The 20450-nt window shown below is 44.6% G+C and overlaps 1 protein-coding gene across 1 annotated transcript in view; it reads left to right on the forward strand.

Moving 5' to 3' along the window:
• The window catches only part of SNX2 (sorting nexin 2), a 53427-nt gene extending 49304 nt beyond the window's left edge, over nucleotides 1-4123 (forward strand). Inside the window, exons 14-16 of the mRNA XM_088475089.1 lie at nucleotides 1022-1102; nucleotides 1241-1312; nucleotides 3639-4123. Of these exons, the coding sequence (XP_088331215.1) occupies nucleotides 1022-1102; nucleotides 1241-1312; nucleotides 3639-3689 (204 nt within the window). The 3' untranslated portion in view covers nucleotides 3690-4123. The remainder of the gene's footprint in view (nucleotides 1-1021; nucleotides 1103-1240; nucleotides 1313-3638) is intronic.
• Nucleotides 4124-20450: the final 16327 nt, after the last annotated feature.

The raw sequence follows: 20450 nt of genomic DNA on the forward strand, positions 1-20450 counted from the left end.
AGATACACTTAGGGGGAGATTCAATTCTCTGCGATGTGTTGTCGCAATGTTCAGCTACTACTGTTTAGCTTCAGTTATATTTTTAAATAGTTTTTAGAGGGAGGGGATAATGAGACTTAATACATGCGCTTTCCCACTGAAATGCAAATAGTGTCCCACGTTAAACATAGGGAAGTGGCTTCAGGACAGAGGACTGTACATAATATACATAAAGCAAGGAATGCCCTTGATTCACCCAACTCTTCCCATTGGTCAATGAAAAACATTATGCCCCAGCAAACATAGGCCCTGATTCAGAGCCGGACGCTCTGACCAGAGCGCTCGCTCTGAATCAGGGCCCACCTCCATAATTATGGAGCGTCCTCCTGGACGCTCGTATAGCTGTGGGTCACCACCCACAGCATATACGAGCGTGCAGGTTGATGGTCGCGATGGTCTTGACCATCGCGACCATCGCCACTGCGAGCCGAAGCCTGCGGTTGAGTTTCTCAACCGCAAGGCCCAGAGTGATTTTGGCTCTATCAGAGCCAAAATCACTCCCACTGACATCACTAGTGATGTCAGTGGGGCCGGCTTCTGACGCCCCCGGCACGCCCACCAAAGGGGGCGTGCTGTCAATCAACATCGACAGCACGCCCCCTTTGATCAGACACAACGAGCGAAGGAAGGTCCTTCGCTCGTCGCGTCTCGCGCATGCGCACGACGGAGCTCCCTCCGTCGTGCGCATGCGCAGTGCACACCACGACCCACTTGCGAGCGGACAACCGCTCGCGAGTGGGTCTGAATCAGGCCCATAGTCTTATGCAAAAGTTTGCATGTCCGATTACAAAAGATATGATCAGTGATTTTCCAGTTTAGTGGGATGCGAGTGATTTTTTTTTTTTTTTTTTTTTTTCTTGGTGTCACTAGGAAGAGAACGAATGAGGATGAATGTTTTAAAGCACTTAGCATAAAATGTACAGACTTATGGAAATGGAAATAACGGTTTTGTGTATTACACTAAACTACTCTATGTTCTCAGTGGGAAGCAAAAGTTCAACAAGGAGAACGAGATTTTGAACAGATCTCTAAAACAATTCGCAAGGAAGTAGGAAGATTTGAGGTACATGTCTTATTTCACAGCCATCACCAGTTTCCATAGTCACTGTCGCTATATTCTCTACCTGTATCTACTGACGTATGTTATTTGGTAAAGAAACTCTACAACAAAATCAACTTTTTTTTTTTTTCTTATTTGTAGAAAGATCGTGTGAAAGACTTTAAAACCGTTATCATCAAGTACTTAGAATCATTAGTACAAACACAACAACAGGTAAATGTGAATGTATTATTTTCAATAAAATTTACTTTCCAATTGGTTTTCTTATAGTTTCTTTAATGCAACTAATATTGTTCCGAAAATATACCCCCGAAACTAAGTGAGTTCTCCTTTCTGTATAAAATTGTACATTACAAAGCTGACCCATGTCTAGCTTTGTGTCTACTATTGCCTATTGATCACTTATCATACTCTTCATGATTGTTCCTGTCCCGTATTTACTGTAATCCCTGGAAGTAGGTTTTATTGGTTGTTTATTGTCTTAAGTTGTGAATTTTACAATATTGTGATTGTAATTTCTGTTTGTATTATCCCATAGCTTGATTTGTTTTATTTTGTACAGGGTTCAGGCACAATTATTTGTTTAATCTTACATTTGAAGGGTTTTTATTTTTTTAATAACTATTACTTCTTAATAGATCAGCACTATCACTCTAAGTTTAGGTTGGATCTGATAGTGCTGATGTGCAGAGGAGACCTGCATGTTGTGGGATGTGGTTTAGTTAATGATCTACAGATACATTTAAGGGTTTTTGTGCAGCCAGGCAGAGCTGTACATGCATCATATCCTTAAATGATCTGAGCAGAGTGCAACCAAGGAAAGAAGACTGGCTGGCTTGTATCCAACACAAAGAAGAAATAGAAGTGCACAACTCCAAATTAACTGATTATATATAAATACATTTTGCAGTAAATACAATAGAGGTTTTTGGCATAATCTTGGCCAAGGTTATGGGCCTGCCCACCATATCCGGGTAACCTCTTGTCGGTCAGGTCCCTAACATACTAGGGCTCAAATCCAGAGCGCAGGACACCCCCAAACTAGCCCAGCTAAACCACCCCAAGGCACCCCTCTAATAAGAAAAGTGAAGTGTTAAGAGCGGCCGAATATAAAGAATAAAAATAAAAGAGTGAAATACATATATATAAAAGAAACAGACAGTGAGGTATTAAAAGGTATTTCTTTACCTTTACCAGTGAGGTAAAGGTATTTCTTATTAGAGCGGTGCCTTCGGGTGGTTTAGCTGGGCTAGTTTGGGGGTGTCCTGCGCTCTGGATTTGAGCCCTAGTATGTTAGAGACCTGCCCGACAAGAGGTTACCCGGATATGGTGGGCAGGCCCATAACCTTGGCCAAGATTATGCTAAAAACCTCTATTGTATTTACTGCAAAATGTATTTATATATAATCAGTTAATTTGGAGTTGTGCATCTGTATTTCTTCTTGATGTGTATATATATCAATGGTCTCCACAGGTAGCACCTCCAAATATATATAATGGCCAGAGAGTGCAGTCTGAGATCCATTTTCTTTGTAAACTAATTAGTGGCTTGTATCCAAGACAGATACTGATATGGAAATACAGGATAAGGTTATTTTATAGTATATTACAAAATAAAAACCTAAATAAGACACTACAGACAACTCCACTTTTCATGCGTTTAAAGCTTGGTTAATGGTGAAACATTGCAGCCTAAAAAATGAATCATTGCAATAATTTGCAACGCCAGACTTCTTTTGTATCTGTGTGGTTTATTTGTTACATATTTCTTTCTCAATTTGCATGTGTTTTATTTTTCACACCAGTTTCATGATTTGATGATTTTATTTCTAAGTAATGACAGTGATTATTTTATTTCTTAAGCCGGCCACACACTAAACGACTCTCAAACGATGTGATGTCGTCAGTGATTTCCCTTGAACTCTCCCTGACAGTGCCTCGGGACTCCAGGACACGATATGGTGCATAAACTGCACAATCTCAAAAACGATCTATCGTGCACTATCTGACGATTTGCACATCTTTAGATCGTGCGCGATATATGGGCTGGGAGACACAGATGCATGCATAGATCAGTGCTCCGTGCCTGCATCTGTGTCAAGTAATGAGATCGGCATTGTGCGGTTCGGAACGACATATCATTCAAGCATAGAACGATATGTAGCAGATCCTGTACGAGATTGCCAGATCTTACCTGCTGTAAGTAAGATCTGAAGATACGACTGACGACCCGCGGGTACACGCAATGGCATCGCTAATGGACACTCACGACTTGCACACATTATGCATGATCTGTCGTTACGATGCGTTGGAATAGGCCAAATCGTGGATATTATTGTCAAGTATGTGGCCAGCTTAAGTAGAAGTTTTCTGTAAGATCTATGTGTATGACGGTGGCTGAATAACAAAGTTGAAGATGATCAGATAGTGTTCGACATGATATTCGTGTTTCAACCAACGGCCAAGAATGTTTAAACACATTGTAACCAAAAATTGGCAATAGTTTAGCTCAGGTTTAATTTTTCTTTTTTTTCCTTAGCTGATAAAGTATTGGGAAGCATTTCTACCTGAAGCCAAAGCAATAGCCTAGAATGAAGATTACTCCACGCTCCACTCATCAATTGATATTCACCGCATTCCACAATAAAATTGTGTTTAAAATCAAAGAAAATATCAAAATAAACCACTCTATATTTTATTAACATGTGGCTTCTTTTTATATACTACTGCATTTTAATATGAGTGCTGCATGTCCTGACCCATTCCAATGGACTGTGGCATGATATTCTGCAATATTTTGCCGAATTGAACACTAATGTGTCTTACTATTTTGCATTTAAAAAGTGCAGATACAGGCAAGAAAGTTTTACGTTGAAGTATTTTCTTTGAAAAATCAGTTCTGTCAAATGATATTTACCTTATCTTTATGAAGCAAATTGTTGCATTTATAAATGTTCACTTACACATTCCTGTACAGATATTATGATTTTGTGATTATTATAATAAAGGTATATTCCTTGTGAAGTGTCTTCCTGCGTGCAATCTGGTAAATGAAGATGAGGGGATGCAGTTTAATGAATATAAAATATACACATGTTATCAACACAGACTTTTGCAATTGCCAAGCACTACACTCTAGACCCTGCGAAATGCTGTGTCCAGCGCTGTATGAATGTGTCATGGGGCTAGCTGAGCATATAGGTTAGGGTATTTTTTATTATTTTTTAGCCAGTACATGGTAATAGTCTCATGTACAGCTTCGTGCAGTCTAAGTAGTAAGAACTGTATCGTTTGCTGGACCCTATTCATCCATTTTTAGTTCAAGTAACTGACAATTACCACAATGCAAATTGTAGAAGCTGCTGATTTAGTAATTTAAGCCAGGGAATTTACACAGTAATTTGGTTCAATTATTAAAGCATGGACAAAACTGAGTTCTGTTCGTTGCCTAGTACAAATATGTGAAGAGGCCACCTGTTGGTAGGAAAATGTATTGCAGGCAATATAAATCTACCTGTGGGAAATGCACTTGATGAAGAGCCAGTGCACCTTTGCACAAATTGTGATATGTTAAATGTTGTGCTGTGGTTTATTGTTCGTCCTACCTGCGGGCCTTCTCACTGGAGAACATGTACTTTTCCACTTGCCTGTTCCATGAAACTTCAGGAAAATAAAATAAGTGTATATTGCTATTTTAAAAAGGTATATACCTGAAGACCTTTAACAAGCAGACAGTCCAAATAAAAAGTTGTTGGTGTTTTTGGCATGGTAATGGGGAAAGTAATAAAACTTTTTGCTTTATGACAGAGGATGTTATAAATATGCTTTGCATAAACAGTGCAGTTTACTATTTTAGTCTATTTAAAATTAAAGTACAGTCACTGTGTATTGAACATGATTTGGGTGACCAAACAAAAATTAGTCCTTTTTTTTTTACCCCTACTGAAATATGCAGACAGATAAAAACTCAGGGAAAGGTCTATAAATATATGCAGGCCATGGGTCTCCTTCCTCCAGTTCCTCCTCCTATATAATATAAAATACAGGAATAGCTGTGCCCTGGCTTATACCTTTTCTAATTGATTAGTAATGTTGTCATATGTTGCCTTAGATGCTGCTGTCCAGTCAGGGTTTGGGGGGCTCTTAAAATAAATCCTCGTCATATTTTAGCTTTGTGTGTGTGTGTGTGTGTGTACATAGGTGACTCCGAGATAACAGAAGCAGTTACATGGTTCTTGGCAGCAACAATATTAGTGAGACTGGAAGGAATTCCAGAGTGAAACTAATGCTGGCTACACACTGTGATATGTTCTTTCAGCGGATGAGCGGCATATCACATAGTGCATCTGCGGATGTGTACAGACAATATATCTGTGAACAACGTCTTTCACAGACATATCTGGTTGGCTGTGCAGCGCAACCGATGCCGATTTATATCCATACATCTGGCTGTCTGTACGGCCGACCAACCCATATGCTGGACCAGGAACCGCTTATAATGACGTCGCTGCCAGTTTCTGTGACCAGACATGTCGGGCAGCATATTGGTAAGCGTGTATGCGCAATATTGTTTGTGCATACCACTTGCCAAATTATTGGATGGAGTGGCCGGCTGATCCATCTCTCAAGTGTGAGTACCCAGCATTAGTGTTGTGATGTAACAATTTCATAATATCTAACTCGAGACCAAGTACTAAACAGTATAGTATGTGATCTACAATATCTTACAGCAAATCATTGTGCAGCTGGTTCATTATCTTACAGTCTAGCATTGATTGTTCTGAAGATGGCCACATACCTCCACCCCAGCTACCAAGTCATAGCATAATGTGGGCTTACACAGGAGGACCCAGGACAAAAAGGCATATGTAGGATAGTCATGCTGAAAACTATGTAGTTGGGAGATTTGGTAATATCTGGCTACTCAGAACTCTTTCTATAAACACCACTGCCCAAGCTACACCTGCTCTTCAGCTATAGCTGCCTCTCTTCCCTACAAACTGATTACACTATAACTTTTTTTTGTCCTTTAGGTAGTAAGTGCTGTTTCTTAATTACTTGTGTGTCAAAGTACAGAAAATGATATTCATTCCCTCAAACTTTGCTTTTGTGACCAGGACATTTTTATTCTTTGAAATGTACATATTTCAGATGAGAAAAAGTTGAATTTGCATGGTCTTTTTACACAATGATGGAAAATAAATATATCAACGTACAGTATGAGAATTAGGGATGTGCAGGCTTGGATTAGTTCGGTTTTGCACGCCAGGTTCATTGTTCTTCCTCTGTTAACCATGGTTACCTGCAAGGAAACACATGCATTCGTCATTGCTTTTGCACAAAAAGGGCTTCACAGGTAAGGATATTGCTGCTAGTAAGACTGCACCTATATCAACCATTTATCGGATCATCAAGAACTTCAAGGAGAGCGGTTCAATAGTTGTGAAGAAGGCTTCAGGGTGCCCAAGAATGTCCAGCAAGTGCCAGGACCGTCTCCTAAAGTTGATTCAGCTGCAGGATCGGGGCACCAGCAGTGAATGCATCTTAACGCACAGTGAGGCGAAGACTTTTAAAGGATGGCCTGGTGTCAAGAAGGGCAGCAAAGAAGCCACTTCTCTCCAGGAATAACATCAGGGACAGACTGATATTCTGCAAAAGGTACAGGGATTGGACTGCTGAGGACTGGAGTAAAGTTATTTTCTCTGATGAACCCCCTTTCACATTGTTTGGGGCATCTGGAAAACGCTTGTCCGGAGAATGAAAGGGGAGCACTACCATCAGTCCTGGTGTCATGCCAACAGTAAAGCATCCTGAGACCATTCATGTTGCTCCTCAGCCAAGGGAGTGGGCTCACTCACAATTTTTCCTAAGAACACAGTCATGAATAAAGAATGGTACCAAAACATTCTCCAAGAGCAACTTCTCCCAACCATCCAAGAACAGTTTGGTGACAAACAATGCCTTTTCCAGCATGATGGAGCACCTTGCCATAAGGCGAAAGTGGTAACTAAGTGGCTCAGGAAACAAAAAACATAGAAATGTTGGGTCCATTGCCAGGAAACTCACTAGACATTAATCCCATTGAGAACTTGTGGTCAACCTGAAAAGGCGGGTGGACAAACAAAAATCCACAAATTCTGACAAACTCCAAGCATTGATTAGGCAACAATGGACGCCATCAGTCAGTATGTGGCCCAGAAGTTGATTGACAGCATGCCAGGGCGAATTGCAGAGGTCTTGAAAAAGAAGGGTCAACACTGCAAATATTGACTCTTTAAATAAACTTAATGTAATTGTCAAGAAAAGCCTTTGACACTTAAGAAATGCTTGTAATTTTACTTCAGTATACCATAGTAACATCTGACAAAAAGGTCTAAAAACACTGAAGCAGCAAAAAGTTTTTTTCGCTGTGGCACTTGTGTGGGATGTAAGGGCATAAAAGGAGACAGAAGAAACAAAATCCCAGAAATTATGATTAATGGAAAAAATTGCCCAGTGAGAGATTTTATTACTTGCAATACTAAAAGCGGCATCTATGCTATAGAATGTAGCTGCAACATTTTCTATATTTGTAGGACCTCAAGACCCCTTAAGGTTCGAGTTGGATTATAAACTCACCCCTTGTCAAACCATTTAAAAAAAACATCATAATAGTAATACAGCAGAAATATAGAATTATGGTATAACATACCTTTTGATTATTTTTCTTCGAGGTCCATAGGGTCCGCAGGAATTACCTTGGGATATATAGTTGGATAGCATCCAATGCACCAAACAGCAAAGCTTTGGAGCTTCCAGCATGCACTGGTCCCCCTCCCTATATACCCCAGCCACAGGCATTCAGTTCGTGACCAGAACTCGTGGCAAGAGACGGAGAGTGAAGAAGGAAGAAAATGTCACAAGAAAACACTCAAGTGAAGAGGGAATCTGTGATATAAAGTTTAAGAACAAGTCCATCTGAGGCCAGGTGGGTCAGGGTGGGTGCACTGTGGACCCTATGGACCTCGAAAATAAATAATTATCAAATGGTATGTTATACCATAATTCTATATTTCTTCTTCGGATTCCATAGGGTCCACAGGAATTACTTTGGGATGTCCTAAAGCAGTTCCCCTAAGGGTGGGGACGTTCCTGAGCAAAGGAAGCATCCTGGGAGGCATACGTATCAAAAGCATAGAACTTGATAAACGTACTCAAGGAAGACCAAGTGGCCGCCTTGCAGAGTTGTTCAGCAGAGGCACCCTGTCTTACCGCCCACGATGGGCCGACAGAATGAGTGGAATGTGTTTTCACCTTGTTAGGAACAGGGAGATCAGCCTGTGTATAAACCTGAGAAATGGTCATATGAAGCCAGCGAGACAAGGTTTGTTTGTCTGCTGGCCAACCTCTTTTGTGAAAACCATATAACACAAATAGTGAATCCGATTTCCTGATGGATTTGGTCCGATCCACGTAGATATACGAAGGGCTCGAACCACATCCAAGGAAGCTTCACCTGAAGACTTAAAGGCTGGGACTACAATTTCCTAATTTATGTGAAACTGGGAAACAAGCTTCGGGAGGTAGCCTGCCTTGGTGTGGTGGACAGCTCTATTTTGATGAAACATCAAATATGGAGTACGACATGACAATGCTGCCAAGTCCGAAAATCTGCGAGCTGAAGAGATGGCGAGAAAAAACAAAGTCTCGGCCGTCAGCCATCTCAAGTCCACCTTATCCAAGGGTTCAAAGGGATGGCTCTGCAGTGCCCTGAGAACCAAAGACAAATCCCATGGTGTCACCGGTGGGAGAAATGGAGATTGCAGTCTAAGAACCCCCTGAAAGAATGTTCTAACATCCGGCAGAGAGGCAATCTTACACTGGAACCAAACTGTCAAAGCCGAAACCTGGACTCTCAAGGTAGCCAGGCGAAGACCTAATTCTAATCCAGCCTGGAGTAAACCAAGTACACTTGAAACCTTGAATATCTTAGGGTCATATCTCCTGTTGGAATGACTGCCAAATCCTGTGATAGATGCGAGCTGAAGCAGGCTTCCTTGCTCTCAGCATAGTCTGTATCACTGAAGGAGAAAACCCCTTGGCCTTTAAGATGGAAGACTCAAGAGCCAAGCCATCAAAGCCAACCGAGGTAAATCCTGGTATAGACAAGGACCCTGCATTAACAGGTCCTGCCGCAGAGGCAGTGGAATGGAAACAGACTGTCTATGGATAGACGTGTCAGATCCGAAAACCAATTCCTCCTGGGCCAGGCAGGAGCTATTAGTATCATCCTGTCGCCTTCTTGTTTGAATTTTCTAATGACCCTTGAGAGGAGGGAGATTGGAGGAAACGGGTACGCCAAGCTGAAGTTACATCTCACCGCCAGAGCGTCCACGAAGGCTGATGAGGGGTCCCCAATCTGGACCTGTACCTGGGGACTTTGTGGTTGTGACGTGATGCCATGAGGTCTACGTCTGGTATCCCCCACCTGTCCACCAGGATTTGAAATACCTCCGGATGAAGAGCCCATTCTCCGGCATGTATATCCTGGTGACTTAGGAAGTCCGCTTCCCAGTTGAGAACCCCTGGGATGAATATTGCCGATATCGCTGGAAGATGGCATTCTGCCCATAGCAGAATCCTTGCCACTTCTTCCATGGCTGTCGGACCTGTGCCTCCCTGATGGTTTATGTAGGCCACTGCTGTCGCATTGTTGGACTGAACCTGGACAGGCGTGCCTTGTAGAAGGTCCTGTGCCAATATGAGACCATTGTGTACTGCCCGAAGCTCCAATATATTTATTGGCAGGTGACTTTCTTGGTCTGTCCACTTTCCCTGAAAAGTGTGACAACCCGTCACTGCTCCCCATTCTCGCAGACTTGCGTCCGTGGTGAGAAGTACCCATTCCGGGATCTATAACGGATGACCACTGTTCAAATGAGTCATCTCCAGCCACCAGGCTAGGGAGAGGCGAACCTCCAACTAGAGGTGTACCATCTGGGGTTTTATCCGATGATACTGACCATCCCACTGGGCCAGGATCCACCGCTGTAGGGACCTGCAGTGGAACTGGGCATAGGCCACCATGTTGAATCCGGCTACCATGGAGCCCAGCACCTGCATTGCCAAGTGCACTGACACTGTTTGCAAAGCAGTTTGTGCACACGAGTCTGTAGTGTTACAATCTTGTCCTCTGGAAGAAGAATCCTCTGTCCCAGAGAGTCCAGCCATGCCCCTAAGTGCACCATCTGCTGAGTTGGAGAGAGTGATGACTTCTTCCAAATAGATTACCCAGCCGTGCTCTTGTAAACAGACAATGGCCATCTGTAGATGGCATTGTAACCTCTACTGAGATTGCGCCAATATGAGGTCATCTAGATATGGCAGTATCCGGACTCCTTGTCATCTGAGATGAGCCGTCATGACCGCCATTATCTCGGTGAATAACCGAGGGGCTGTGGTAAGCCAAAAGGGTAGAGCCTGAAACTGATAGTGTTGCCAATCTACTGCCAACCTGAGAAAGGCCTGGTGAGATTTTGTAATCAGGACATGCAAATATGCATCTTGTATGTCCAGGGAGACCATGAAGTCCCCATGCTCCATTGCCAACACAATTGACCATAGGGTTTCTGGAATTTGGGCACTTTGATAAATCTGTTGAGAGATTTTAGATTCAATATAGGGTGGTGTGACCCATTGGGTTTTTGAATTAAAAACACAATTGACTTGTAACCCCTTCCCTGCTGCGTCACAGGGACAGGGACTATAACACCTGATTCCAAGAGGGCCCCAATAGACTCCCGGTAGGCCGTTGCTCTGACCGGGTCTGTAGGAAGGGTTGTGCCCACAAATCTTTGAGAGGGATCCCTGAGAGACAAGCTCTTGTACTCAGGCATCTGTAGTGGTCTGATGCCAGGCCTGAGTAAACTGCAAGAGTCGGTCCCCAACCCTGACATCCTCCAGGGGAAGGCCCGCTCCATCAGACAGTGGACTTACTATCTGGCTTTGCAGGATGGCGTTTGGCTGGCCAAATGTCTTTGGGTTGTGTCCTCTTGCCAGTTTGTTTGGCTGAGGACTGCTTCTTTGTCCTACCTTGTGGACGAAAGGACCGATATGGCTGCCTCTTAGAGGTAGATGTGGATGGCAATTCTGCTGACCTTGGCGTTACCAAGGAAGTCATTATGTCATCCAGACCTGGATCAAACAGTACCTTCCCTGTGAAGGGCAATGATTCTAGAGCCTTCTTGGACCCTGCATCCGCCTTCCAGGTTTTAAACCAGAGGGACCTATGAGCTGCCACCGAGTTGGCCGAGATCCTAGACGCTAGGACACCTGCGTCAATCCCCGCCTCCACCATATACATAGTTGCTTCTTGCAACTGACCAAGAAGAGACCACTGCTCTCTAGATGGGTCAACCATAGACTCCTCTAGTGCCTTAATCCACTCCTCCTTAGCTACCCAGGCTATAGCTGTAGCTAGCCCGATAACAGCTCCTGATAACGAAAACATTGATTTTAAATGATTGTCAATCTTTCTATCAGTAACCTCTGTTAACGAGGATGCTGCCGGGATGGTCAACGTAGCGCTTTTGATCAGCCTTGTCACATGTGCATCTATTGTTGGTAAAATCTCCCATTTATTCCATGCTCCCAGAGCAAGTGGATATCGAGAGGTCAAATTCTTAGTGGCCTGAAAATGCCTATTAGGAGTAGGGGTGTGTACCGGCCACTTTTTGTGGTTTGGATCTTTCTTCGTGTTTTGGATCTGGATTTTTTTTTGCCAAAACCACCCTTCCGTGTTTTGGGTTCTGGGTTTTGGATCTGTATTTTTTGGAAAAAAAGCATAAAAACAGCTAAAATCACAGAATTTGTGAGTTTTTCTGCTCTTATGCTATTATTAACCTCAATAACCTTAATTTCCACTCATTTCCAGTCTATTCTGAACACCTCACAATAGTGTTTTTATGTCTAAAAGGTTGCACCGAGGTAGCTGGATGACTATGCTAAGGGACACGAGTGGGCGGCACAAACATGTGGCCCATCTAGGAGTGACACTGCAGTGGCAGACAGGATGGCAGTTTGAAAAACTAGACCCCAAACAGTACATAATGCAAAGAAAAAAAAAGAGGTGCAAGATGGAATTGTCCTTGGGCCCTCCCACCCACTCTTATGTTGTATAAACAGGACATGCACACTTTAACAAACCAATAATTTCAGCGCCAGGGTCTGCCACACGACTGTGGCTGAAATGATTGGTTCGTTTGGGCCCCCACAAAACAAGCTGGCAATTAATCTGTCCCTGCACAAACTGGCTCTACGGAGGCAAGATGTCGTCCTCATCCTCCTCATCCACCGATTCCTCACCCTCTTCAGTGTTGTATACATCCTCATCCTCATAGAGAATTAATTAGTCCCCGCTGGAATCCACCACCACAGGTCCCTCTGTACGTTCTGGAGGCAGGTCTCACTGGAAGAGTTGATAATTCATTTTTATGAACTTCATCTTCTCCACATTTTGTGAAAGCAACCTCCTACGCCTTTCGCTGACAAGGTTCCCGGCTGCACTAAACACTCTTTCGGAGTACACACTGGAGGGGGGGCAACTCAGGTAAAATAGAGCCAGTTTGTACAGGGGCCTCCAAATTGCCTCTTTTTCCTGCCAGTACAGGTACGGACTGTCTGACTTGCCTACTTGGATGCTGTCACCGATGTAATCCTTTAACAGACCGACGCATGCTTGTCGCTGCTGATTTGAGGATGCAGGTGCGGCTACAGCCCACACAATTCACAAAGACAGAAAAAAAAGGATTTTTTTTATTTTTTGTGGAGCGCACTTTGAGGGTTACACCACCCTTTAACAGACAGATGCACGCTTGTCGCTGCTGCTTTGAGGATGCACGTATAGTGCAGACAATTCACAAACACAGAAGAACATATTTTATTTTTGTTGGAGTGCACTTTGGGGGCTACACCACCCTTTAACAGACAGACGCACGCTTGGCGCTACTTTGTTGATGCACGTGCGGCTACTGCGCACACAATTCACAAACACAGAAAAAATATTAAATTTTTTTGCACTTGGGGGGAGCACCCCTGATGGACAGAGCACCCCCTGGACAACACTACAGCACCCCTTTAGAACTGGGATGCTGCACAGGACTTTGGAGTGGACACAGCCCCTATGGACTGACCGCACAACACAGTACAGCCAGCCCCTATGGACTTTGGAGGAGTGGACGGAATGGGTATGATATACCGCCGGCCGTATGGCCGGCGGTTTGATTCCCGTCAGCGGCAGCCCGACTGGAGCAGAGTGCAAAGCAGCGGAAGCCCGACAACGCTGGAGATCTCGATCGTGGCTAGGTAAGTATCTGCTAACCTAACCCCCCTAACCCTCCTTAGGGGTGCCTAACCCTAATCCCCCCTCTAAGTGCCTAACCCTAACCACCCCCTTCCCCGCTGCCTAAACCTAAGTCCCCCGGGGGGGTGCCTAACCCTCCCTCCCCCTAGCCTAACCCTCCCGGGGGGGTGCCTAACCCTAAGTCCCCCCCGGGAGCCCTAAACCTAACCCTCCCCCCCGCGGCTGTCCGCTCACAGCGCCCGGCATCACTACGATCATGATGCCGGGCGCCGGTCTCCCGGCGTCGGGGAAATGCGGGCGTCTACATCTAGATGCCCGGCATTTCACCCATGCCGGGATAAGACAGTCGGGAAGCCGGCTGCCGGTATTTAGGCAGTCGGCTTCCCGAGTGGACACAGCCCCTATGGACAACAGCAGCACAGCACAACACAGCCAGCCCCTATGGACTTTGGAGGAGTGGACGGAATGGGTATGATATACCGCCGGCCGTATGGCCGGCGGTTTGATTCCCGTCAGCGGCAGCCCGACTGGAGCAGAGTGCAAAGCAGCGGAAGCCCGACAACGCTGGAGATCTCGATCGTGGCTAGGTAAGTATCTGCTAACCTAACCCCCCTAACCCTCCTTAGGGGTGCCTAACCCTAATCCCCCCTCTAAGTGCCTAACCCTAACCACCCCCTTCCCCGCTGCCTAAACCTATGTCCCCCGGGGGGGTGCCTAACCCTCCCTCCCCCTAGCCTAACCCTCCCGGGGGGGTGCCTAACCCTAAGTCCCCCCCGGGAGCCCTAAACCTAACCCTCCCCCCCGCGGCTGTCCGCTCACAGCGCCCGGCATCACTACGATCATGATGCCGGGCGCCGGTCTCCCGGCGTCGGGGAAATGCAGGCGTCTACATCTAGATGCCCGGCATTTCACCCATGCCGGGATAAGACAGTCGGGAAGCCGGCTGCCGGTATTTAGGCAGTCGGCTTCCCGAGTGGACACAGCCCCTATGGACAACAGCAGCACAGCACAACACAGCCAGCCCCTATGGACTTTGGAGGAGTGGACACAGCCCCTATGGACAACAGCAGCACAACACAGCCAGCCCCTATGGACTTTGGAGGAGTGGATACAGCCCCTATGGATAACAGCAGCACAGCACAACACTACACTGCACTACACAGCCCAGCCAGCCCTAACTCCCTCTTCACTGTCTACAGCCGAGTGAGAAAATGGCTCCGACGTGGATACCTTATATAGAATCCAAAACCCGCGAGACCCAGAAGGCGGGATGATAACAGACAATATGGTCCCGGTCGCCTAGTGAGGATCGTCCTGCACATACAGCCCCCCCCCCTGATGCGTCTCAACACCAGAGGTAAGGGACCGCATAGCGCACTTACCTGCATCTCCGTCCCCCGACTACAGTCCCAGGCCTCAGTCGCAGGCAACTACCCAGCCCCGCTGAAACCCAGTGGCACAAGGCGGATGCTGGTGTTGTCAGTGTCAGCGGAGGTAGTAGGAGCCGCAGTGCTGGCGTCTTTTACGGTGCCTAGTACCGCTAAACTCTGTAACATTAAAATAAAAAAACTTGAGACTGCCTGAGCAGTCCCGTTAGAACAGGTGCACTTGCCGCGCACCAAACGAAACAAATGAATGGCTGTGGTATATAAGAGAGGGGCACCAGTACATGCTGGGAGCTATAAGATTTGCTGTTTGGTACATTGGATGCTATCCAACTATATATCCCAAGGTAATTCCTGTGGACCCTATGGAACCCGAAGAAGAAATTAAATGTTTTATGGGTTTACACTATATTAAAGGACAATGGCACAGGAGAGACCTAGCCAAACAATTAGCTAAGAAGCATTTTTGAACTGGGTACTTTAAGCCCAGGAGGCCTTAACCTTGATTTTGAGGTGAATTGGTTTCTATAACAGTGTCTGCACATTTTGTACTTTTCCCAACTGTACTGTATCACGTATGCACATTTGTGTGGCACGCTCCCATTTTAGATATTATTTTTTTAAATTGTATGAATCTTGTTAAGAATGTATTTATTTCTTATCTATTGTGGTTTAATCTGATTGAACACTGGGACTGACTGATGGATACTATACAACACTATACCGGAGAATGTGCCAATACATAAAAATCCCTGTTTTGTTGATATCACTATGGTAACATTGGGGAAAAACTATGGGCATGTTGGCAGCAATACCGAAAGTGATGATATCACACAGATGGTGCCATGAACAGCTGAGCTGCACAAAACAAACCATATGAGTATTACGGCAACCCCGGATGTGATGTCAAGTCCCTTGGAAACACAGGCCCGGCACAGCAAAGGATCATGGACCTTGTAGTTTATTATTGTTTAGAGATCGCCGGCGGTGTTTGGATTGGACAGAGTGTATTTTTAAAGGACTTTGGTGGAACGGCATTCACTAACTGGACATACCGTGAAAAGGACCTCAGCACGGGGGTCGAAATGCGTCGGTATGGACGGGGAAGACCAGGTGGCAGCTGAGATTACTTACATCCGGATAGACGGAGAGGAGAGCGGTGACTAGTGGAGTGCCCGGGACTGACACTGATGTGGTACATCATACGCTTATTGAGGACTGCCCGTTGACAGTTCTCTCTACTATCCGGTAATTGTGATCCCTTAAGCCACTGTGGGATACCTTGTCCAGGGGATGAATGTCAAAGATCTCCTTTTGTTGTAATTGTGTTATTTTATGCTGTATTAAACTGTGTTTCACTATATTCACTTTTGTTTTTGTCTATTTTGGGTACTTACATTGGTGTCCCATGAGATGGACGACTCTCAAAGTATCTAATATATTATGTGTGTCCTATATTAGATAATTGGAAAAATTCAAGTGGAATTAACCTTTGTAGATACTGTACTAAGCGCAGGTTATGTGATTTCTGCATATACTTTTTACATTTCAAGTGGTGACAATTTGGGAATATCTTCCATAGAAAACTTTTAACTTGCTGCTGGGTGATAGTGCGCACAGTTTCACTCTTCTGCACCATTTGCACTTTGTTAACATTTTAGAACGTAAGCCTTTAACAATTTTTTTTAAAGTTTTCCTGCTGCCTGAATAAGAGAAAACATTTGCTCTCTACAGTGTGTTGTTGTATGAGTCGGGCATTAATGATAATTGTATCTCCTCTGTTAACCAATTCCTGCATCGCTGGGATACATAGATCACATGGAAACTTTATTTTCCGCATGATTGAAGTACAATTTTGCTTGCGGAATAGACCCCTATATGCACTCAATGGTGTTGTAGGAATGCATATTAAAAATAATATATTCACCAGGCCAAAATTAGGATGAGGCTATGCCAAACACAATGCAGTGCAGCGGTGATGAGCTGGACTAATGCCCAGTGCCACAATTAATAGTGGACCTGGAATCTCCTTTATATATTATCACCCTACTATACCCTGCAGTCTGGCAATGTCCTTCAGCCAGCTAATATTACTGTCACACTAAAGGTGCGTACACACTGGGCGATATTACTGAGCGATTGCAGGATTACATCGTAATCGTGCAATCGCTCAGTAAACGTGCACTTTTATGTCAGAAACGACCAGCATCGCGCTCCTGCTGGTCGTTTCCGACATTGTCCATCGCCTGACCATGCAGGCCAATCTGATGATAACGACAGATTGGCATGTTCAGGAATGATGGAGTGTGCCTGCACTGAACAATAGAGATGTGCGCCGACCCCTGTTTTGGATCTTTTTTCCTTGGTTTTTGTTTTTCGGTTTTGGATCTGTATTTTTTCCCAAAAATTATATAAACTGCTAAAACCACATAATTTGGACCTATTTTTGTTCCTACGGTATTATTAACCTTAATAACAATCATTTCCATGCATTTTTAACCTTCTCACAATATTGATTTCACTATTTTTCACCAATTTAGGCCAAAAGGCTGCAGCGAGCTGACTGGCTAAAGTAAGTGAGATAGCAGCAGCACAAACGCACGGCAGTTTAAAAAAATATAGGACATCTATGAAACATTGCCACACAGCAGTGGCAGACAGGATGGCAGTTTAATAAACTATAATAATGTCAGTCGGCAATGCCCTAAATTGTGCAAAATGTAATGAAGAGGTGCAAGATGGAATTGTCCCTCCCACCCACTCTTATGTGGGATATTAAAAAGGACATGCACAGTTTAACAAACCAAGCACTTTAGACACTAGGACTGACACTTTCGTGGCTTAACTCCTTGGTTTGTTTGGGCCCCCACAAAACATTTTTTGGAAGGACTACCTTCAACTATTAAGGAGGAGGTTCATGAAGAGGGTGTTGGTGGTGGTGATTACATGTGCTGGTCTGAACTGCTGGTATCTAATACTGGACTGCTTGTTATTAAGATACAAATTATCATTTTGTTAAACAAATTGCATGAACTCGCTTCAAATGATGTAACAGGGAGGTGCCTAGATGGTTAAAATCCCTTCCTCTGCTACCTTTGGCTTTACAAATGGAACAGATGCCTTCACAACTGTTGTCAGAATTAAGATTAAAATAATTCCACACCCAAGACCTGTCTTTACTGGCTTTCTTTTTATCATGAGCAGGAACTACTGCCACTGGTGGCTGATTTACGCAAACCACATCCTCATCATCAACATCCACATTAGTGTCAGATAGGACACAAATTTCCCCCTCATCCTCCTTTTGCACTTCCTCCACACTATCATCCTATTTTTTTTATTATTTCACCATCTAATACTAGAACAGCTGTCATGGCGTCAGTGATCCACAAACATCCTCGCCATCAACATCCTTATCATCATCAACTTCCTCATCATCTTTGTTGTTGTCGCCAACTAGATAAATATCCTCCTCATTCTATTCCAGAGAAGCATCCTCGATTTCTACATCAGAAGGCACACAAATGGTGGAACGAAGATCCTCTTCAAGTACAGTAGTACTAGAAAGGTCAGGCTCACACATGGCAACAGCGGACACACTTGGATTCCTCAGGAATTTGTGATTTTTCCGAGCACACAGTTGGTTCCAATGTCTTACTCGTCTTAACAATTTTTTTTTTTTTTAGTACCTCTCCTACAAGCAGATGGGCTTAAATTATCATTAGAACTATAAGTCATCATAAATACAGGCCAATGCCTTATCTTTTCCTTTCCACTTCGTGTAGTGAATGGCATATTGCCAATTTTTTGTTTAGCTTTAAATAATTTTTTGCTTCAGGGTAAAAGTTGATTTTTTTTTTAGCCTAACTTTTTGGCCTGACTTAAGCCCTGGTACATTGGCCTTCATAGATGATGTTCTCGGCCTTACACAGTCATCATGACTGCTGCCGGCAGCTAGAAGACTGGTATGTGGATCCTGCTCTCCGGTCATGTGGTCATGTGACTGTCCTCCATACTCACTACGCACACAACCACACACAATAAATGTTTTTTATTTTTTTTTTGGAACACTGATTTGAACCCTGAAAGAGGCAGCAGCCCCTTGACAGACAGCAGCACAGCACCCCTGCGCACCTACACCGATGACAGGTGAGGCTAACATGCACACAATTTTTTTTATTTTATTTGAACACTGAGGGTGAACCTCTGAAAGAGACAACATCCCCTTGACAGACAGCAGCACAGCACCCCTGTGCACCTACGCCAATGACAGGTGGGGCTAACACGCACACAAAAAAATATATATATTTTTTGGCCAGCAGCCCCTTGACAGACAGCAGCACAGCACCCCTGTGCACCTACGCCAATGACAGGTGGGGCTAACACGCACACAAAAAAATATATATATATATTTTTTGGCCAGCAGCCCCTTGACAGACAGCAGCACAGCACCCCTGTGCACCTACGCCAATGTTTATTTTTTTAACACTGGGCTGAACTCCTGAAAGAGGCAGCAGCCCCTTAACAGACAGCAGCACAGCACCCCTGTGTGGCTAACAGTAACACACAATTTTATATTTTTTTCACACTGGGGGTGGGTGAAGAGCACCCCTGAAGGACAGAGCACCCCCTGGACAACACAGCACTACAGCCAGCCAGCACCTATGGACAGGGCAACAGCCAGCCAGCTCTTATGGACAGGACAATAGCCAGCCCCTATATGGACAACAGTAGCCAGCCCCTATTCACAGCACAGGTCCCAGCTCTCTCCCTCTTCACTCTCCACAGCCGGAATAAAAAATGGCGGCAATCGTAGGACCTTTATAGAATCCAAAACCCGCGAGAATCCAACAGCGGGATGATGATGTTTTGCCTCGTTTTCAGATTCGAGTCAGGCAGGAAATCCTGAGCCGACTCGGATCTGCCTTGGATCCCCGAAGTTCGGGTAGGTTCGGTTCTCAGGCAACCAAACCCGCTCATCCCTACTGAACGACTGATCGTTCAGTGCAGACACTACAGGTGATCAGGAACGACAGTACGATTACGATGTTGTAATCTTACTGTCTTTCCTGATCGCCAAATGTGTACGCACCTTAAGGTGTGGGCTGAGATGCGGAGATGTATAAAAGTAGTTGCCATGACTCCCTATAACTCTAATAATAATTATAGGATCATTGTAATCACATAACACAACCAGGAAAGATAATGTATCATCAAATCAACCTTGTAACTGCAAAAAAGTGAATGATAAACTATAGTATACAAGTACAGGGGAGATTTCCGTGTAACGACGTTAGACAAATTACACTTCATTGACAGATCTGTGTGTGCTAAAATGCAACTGTTCATCAAAGTCCAATCTTTCCAGGGAAGAGTAATAAGTCATACACATGGGCACTGTAGTTATGCACAGGCCCTGGATGCGATCTTCGCACTGTAGTTATGCACAGGCCCTGGATGCGATGATCTTCCGTGCCCGGCCAGTACTGGGGGGGAGGGACATGCCCCACTGCGATACATTCTGCGCCAGCTGGAAGGGGAGTGAGTGGTGCCTGGGCGCAATCCATTCCGAATTCCTTTCTAATACTGTAGCGTGAATGTAGACACTAACTTCCGGCTCCAGTAT

This window comes from Taudactylus pleione, unplaced genomic scaffold (genome assembly GCF_031769625.1).
Source record: "Taudactylus pleione unplaced genomic scaffold, aTauple2 ptg000162l, whole genome shotgun sequence".
NCBI lineage: Eukaryota > Metazoa > Chordata > Amphibia > Anura > Myobatrachidae > Taudactylus > Taudactylus pleione.